This window comes from Epinephelus lanceolatus, chromosome 24 (assembly GCF_041903045.1).
Source record: "Epinephelus lanceolatus isolate andai-2023 chromosome 24, ASM4190304v1, whole genome shotgun sequence".
Lineage (NCBI taxonomy): Eukaryota > Metazoa > Chordata > Actinopteri > Perciformes > Serranidae > Epinephelus > Epinephelus lanceolatus.
Genome location: NC_135757.1, coordinates 15,735,581 through 15,741,470, shown reverse-complemented (window position 1 = coordinate 15,741,470; position 5,890 = coordinate 15,735,581). Strand labels below are relative to the sequence as shown.

Genomic DNA, 5,890 nt, shown 5'->3' with positions numbered 1-5,890 from the left:
TTCAACCATTCATAAAAACAACATTTCACCATTACATTCAGCAGCCTACACCTGACTAAACATGGCCTGGCTTTGTGGTCAAAAAACTGTTCAAAATACTGTTTCTCTTTACTTTTCGAAGGTACTGCAGCTGCCCTTAAAAAGTATATACTGTTGCATGCAATATGCACACAACTGGGACATACTACTTCCTCATTATGTCACGCCCTAAACTTTTGCCACGTTTGCCACTTTGCCAATAAACAGAGATCGCCTCCGAAGATATATCTCCCTCTTTATATCTACACAACGGAGACATCACTAGAGTCCACCAGTTACATAGCAACACCTGTCCCTGAATAAATGGCTCCTGCCTATGTTGACAGATACTCATGATAGAACAGTGGCCCCTACAGGACAAATTAGCATACCACATACATTTTACACCAGGGATGACTTTATTGATAGTCTGATTTTTGTTATGCCACACCCATGTGCGCACAAATTATTGCTTTGTTCAGATTTGCTTTATTTACTTTGTTGAACCAAATTTATGCTTTCAGTTTGTTGCAGTAAATTTCTACTTCAGTGAATTCATGAGCATGGTTTTAAATTTCTCCAGGTCGACTTTCTTCATGATGACAGCCTTGTGTTTCTTTTTGAGCAGCTCCATGTAGTCAAGCACCATCATGCCTCGGGTGTAGGTCCCCTCCAGCTCCACTGTAACTGCGACCTGGAGGAGGATCATGAGATGCTGTTGGGCAATGACTTGAGCTGACATGTTTTGTTTTTTAAGATATAAAAGCAGCAGATACTCACCTTTTCACTGTCAGTTATGAGTGTGTCATCGATGGCGGCAGCTAAGGCATAGGTGTCACAGGAATTAAACCCTTTGCCCGCTGTAATTTCCTTCTGATATTCTGCTGACCTCGCTTTCTGCAGAGACAATACATGATGAATTCATGTTAGACATGTTGTAGTCTGAGTGGGCGGAAGTTCGCTGCATAGATCAGCCTCTCACTGGGCGGAACGAGCCACCCGCTGAAGTCCCGCCCTACCACATCCGGTTGTGTAGCAGTTTTCAACCGTTTTCAACACGTCATTTACTAACTTTTGTGGTGTTTCATCTTGCGGGGATGTAGCCATTTTTCTGCCATGGTTCACGTCCTGTAGCAGATATTTTTTGTGGGCGTGTTACACCAAAACCTGTTTCCCCCTGGCAGTATTTTTGCAAGCACACCTTTGCTGTGGCACCCCCCAGAACGATTGTGATTGGCTGAAAGAAATACAAGCAGCCGGTCTGGTGAGGAAGACTAGACATGTTGTGACCCGACACTGTTTTTTTCCCCCTTATTTATTGTTATAAATCTTTTAAAGATACACTTGATACATAACACTCAATGGGAAACCCATTTCCACCAATGTGATGAAAAAAATACCCTGTAAGTCACAATAATGAGAAACTTTCTCTTAGAATCTGACAATAATGAGAAACGGTACTAAGTTATGACTTTGAGAAAGTTTTTGATTGTAACTCACTATTTTTGAGATACTAAATTCTTGTTTGAGATACAAAGTCATTACTTTGAGATAATTTGTCATTATTTTGAGATACTAACTCATATTTCAAGAAAAATTCTTATTATTTTGTCAAAGTTTTTCATTATTTCAAGAAAGTTTGCATTATATTGACTTACTGGATCTTTTTTTCATCACAGACTTCCACACAATTGTATCAGTCATATCTAGATATTAAAAAAAAAACAGAAGAAGAAGGTTTGTGGGTGCAAACTCTTGGGATTAAAGGGGCCTGTACTGTGGATGTACCTTTATATTTTCACTTGTGATTTTTGGGTGATTTAGCTTTTGCTAGCACATTTTGGGGTTAGGTTTGGAGAGGATATTCTGCACACAGCCCTAAAAGCTTAAGCAAGTCCTGGCAAGCCTTTTTAATAAGCCTTTAATAATATAAGCAAAAAGAAATTAAATAGTACCCGTAGGTTATATGGCATAATCACCCGTCTGAAAACATTGCATACTTGTCTCAACATGCTCTGTGGTGCATGCTGTACTATAAGCACAGTTTTCTGAGGCTTACTGTCAGCTTCCACAAAATATGACAATTTTCCTCGTATTAACACAATATGCATGTAAGAGTGTGAATATTATAAAGGTTAATTTAAATATCATGCAAAATGAATTCCCAGACATTGTATAAACATATGTAAAAAAAAACAAAATGCATGTATGTTGAATTTTGATAATGACGCTCCCTTTAACTTTTAATTTATTTCTGCATTAGGCATGGGAGCACATCGTTTTCTATGGTGTGAGCCAGTGTGATTTCAACTTTTTCAGTAAACGTTTTAATTCATGTCAGACTGAAGTTACTGTACCTCCAGGTCATGAATGGCTTTTTTGATATTTAGAGGGAATGCCACCACAATGCACACTCTTACCGTCATTGAAAGGCGTGTAATCTTTTTCATGAATGCAGCCTTCTCGGTTTTCATGTCCAGCCAAGGGTCACAGAAAGACTGAGGGAGGTAAACAGACAGTGTTCAGCATTATTACGTCTCTTTTCACATGACTTTAAACTTAAATTCTGTTGTGTTAAACCTAAGAAGGGAAGTCTTTACCCTCTTAGTTAGCTCAAACTCACCCACGGCAGGCTGTTGCTGCATGTGAACTCCCATGTGGCGATGTAGGTGGGGCAGGTGTAGCGGTCCAGCACAATGTAGGCAGCCTCAGAGTCAGCTACAAAATTAAACTCTCCACACGCTGTGGTGTTACCCCTGGCTGCACACACACATACACATCATTCTCTGTACTCATACACTGTTAGTGAATAAGCAACAGATTGAATATATTTCAGAGTTAACAACAGATAACATACATTCCATGTTTCCACCCATGATGTAGAGCGCCTTCAGTTTCTCAGGGAGGGAAGGCTCCAGTTGCACTGCGACAGCCAGGTTAGTGAGGGGCGCCGTAGCCACTAGAGTCACCTGTAGACAGCAACAGCAAAGAAACACAGAATTAGTGTAGGAACTATTTTCTTTCTACCAAACTACACCTACCAACTGCATCACTGCGCAGACGAAAGCATGCAGTTTAACTAGCACCACTAAGCTAGCCAATGTTAAAGCCCAGCCAAGGAGGACGCCATTACATCTCACGCTGTCACAAGCACGAGCCTCTTGTCCATGAGTAGATGCACGCTTCCTTCTGTGCAGTGATATGGTTGTAGGGTGTTACCCTCAAATTTCATCATGTTAACAAGATGTTGGATGGAGTGAGGTCTCACCTCTCCAGGGTTCGCTTTCACCATCTTGATCATGGCCTTCACAGCGTTTCTCTTCTGCAGCAGCTCCAGACCTGGAGCATCAGGATCTGGGACGTCACCCAGCCCGTCCTTCCCGTGGTAATCTCCAGCATGTTGTTTACAGGCCAGCAGGGGCTTTGAGCAGCCTTTATACACTGGGATCTGTGGAGTATGATATGTTGTGCTTTATGCGGCATCATGTGTGGGTCATATCTTCAGTTCCAGCTGCACATTAGCCCCTTCAATACCCCAAACTACCAATTTCTGTTGAAACACCAATGACTGAAGTTACAGTCCACTACAAACTTACATCCAGCCTGTTGCAGACTTTCAGGACACGCAGTGTGTTCTTGAGGACATTCTCCAGGGGTGTGTTGCCATGGCAGCAGGTGATTCCCAAAATCTCCACATCGGGGGCCGCCAGGGCCAACATGATGGCCTGGGCATCATCCACACCTGTGTCCACATCGAGGATTAACTTCTTCATCCTATGTTTAACAGCAAGAAAAGATTAACACCTAAAGAGTATGTAATTACACATACTTTACGAAAGGTTTAAGTCTTCAAATAGAGGACTCATGGTGCTGCTGTTCAGGAAAACACAGTCTGAAATAGACAGATTGAGCCCGTTCATGCTTGAATTCTGACTTCTTCAGTCAAGATTTGTTCCCTATGTGTTTTTATTCCTCTTTAGGCATGAAAAGACAAATTGACGTTCATTTTTTAACATGCATTTTTCCACGTCCACTTGTGAAAACCTTGCTTCTGACCCCTCAGTTAACCATAGATCTTATTTCAGGCATCTAACAAAAAACTCACTGACTTCAAGACGAGGGAACCAGGAGTGCTAAAATGCTAACTCATTCCTGGGGCAAACTATAACTTCAAAACCAGGCCCCCAGGAAGTGTGCTGGGCTTTGAAGCCAATTTTCACAGTGGACGAACAGTGAAATTACAACTTCCGAGCCCGTCATATGATGTCAGTGGGTCCAAACAGACTTTTTCCAATAAACTTATATGGCAAAAGAGAGGTCCGTTTACCAGTGGATTCAATTTTTTTTTAGCCTCAAAGCTCCGCAGAATGACCCGTTTTAGTATCAGAAATTGATTTATACAGTCCAGTAACATTTAAAAAGTCTAGAGGAGTTACATACTCTCTCTACGTGACACTATACATGTCAGTCCACGATCAGCCCCTTTCGCCTCTTAGCCTGAAAGTAGAAGCTCTGAAGAAAATGCTAAGTTAGTGTTTGGCTAGCTATGTAGGATTAGCTTAAAAGAGAGGCTGTTAAAGTTAATGGTAAAAGGTTGCATCTCATACGTCTTCACATATAATGAATTAAAAAGTGGATTATTGCTTTATTTTGCTTTATTTGGCCTCATAACTGTTCACTATGTTGTAGTGTGGTTTAAATAGCAGTTGGCACAGTTTGCAGGGGTGTGTCTTGTCCGCTACCAATGGAATGTGCCTACAGCTATACATGTCTCCAATGATGATGTGTCCAGGGACACAATAAAAAGGTTCAACAATAATTGCTGTAATCATGAGCAGCTGGTGTAATATGAGCAACATACCATTAGGTGTAGCAGGGCAGAGAAGGAGCATTGCTCAAAAGATTACATGCAAACCATTTAAAGTAGTTCTAAACACTTCAGAAAGTTGCAATTAAATATTTGAAATATTGTTATAGCTAATCTTATTTGATATGGATATTATAATAGCATTACAATTGTGCATTTATCCACAAGAATCACATGCACTGTGTTTAGTGCAAAATGCAACTTTGCAAAATCTGTCCACAGGAGGCTTTTTAAATGTTAAAATACATCTACACTAAAGACAAAATACAATACATTACAATACTCTTGCTTGCAGATGACATATCAGGGGATTATTGTTGTTTCTAAGAATTGTCTTTTAAAAGTAACCATTGCAGGGCTTTACTCATGCTAATACACACTTTTAAATGTCTGTGGTTTGAAAATATTGGAAAATTCTCACCTGGCTAGTAGATCCTGACGGATGTTTACTGATGTGTTGACAGCGGAGAGGCGGCTGCTGACTGCCTGAACCTGAAGACCTGCCTTTTAAAGGTCAGAGACACACCTCAGGGGTGGTGCAAATAAGACAATCCCCCACTCCGAGGTGTGTTTCTGTATGTGAGAAATACCTAAAAGCCTCTCAAGTAGGTGGCTTTCATTTTAGTAAGTTTGGCTCACATTTAAATGGCATGACACCATCAGTGGTGTTTTGTTTCACAAACCACTTTAAAAGGATATCTTTTTCATTCTTTCATTCTTTCTTTCTGTTTGTTACTTACACAATGCTGCATTGAGACTCAGCTGCAAAAGAAAAATGTTGAGAGCAAGTCACTTCATGGCTGTCTTGAAATAACTATCAAAGAGGAACCTGCATTCATCCTGAGGGTGGACAAAGCGTCTGTAAACCGGCATTGGTTTGGTCACATACAAATGAGTTTTGCTTTCCAAGGAATTAGATGCTGTTTAACTGCTAGATAAAGGTGAATGGGTGTGTTTTTCTTAAAGGAAGAGAAAGAAGAGATTTGAACAGTATGATGCAACTTA

At 40.6% G+C, this 5,890-nt stretch overlaps 1 protein-coding gene across 1 annotated transcript; it reads right to left on the bottom strand.

Annotated features, from left to right (window-relative positions):
* Positions 1-414: 414 nt before the first annotated feature.
* LOC117255569 (inosine-uridine preferring nucleoside hydrolase-like) lies at positions 415-5,652 on the bottom strand. The gene is made up of 9 exons (XM_033624604.2): positions 5,626-5,652; positions 5,307-5,389; positions 3,615-3,792; positions 3,287-3,466; positions 2,876-2,987; positions 2,642-2,778; positions 2,439-2,516; positions 799-915; positions 415-712 (listed from the first exon to the last, which is right to left on the bottom strand). The coding sequence occupies exons 1-9, from the start codon at positions 5,635-5,637 to the stop codon at positions 560-562; spliced, it is 1,050 nt and encodes a 349-aa protein (XP_033480495.2). The 5' UTR covers positions 5,638-5,652; the 3' UTR covers positions 415-559.
* Between the last annotated feature and the right edge of the window lie 238 nt (positions 5,653-5,890).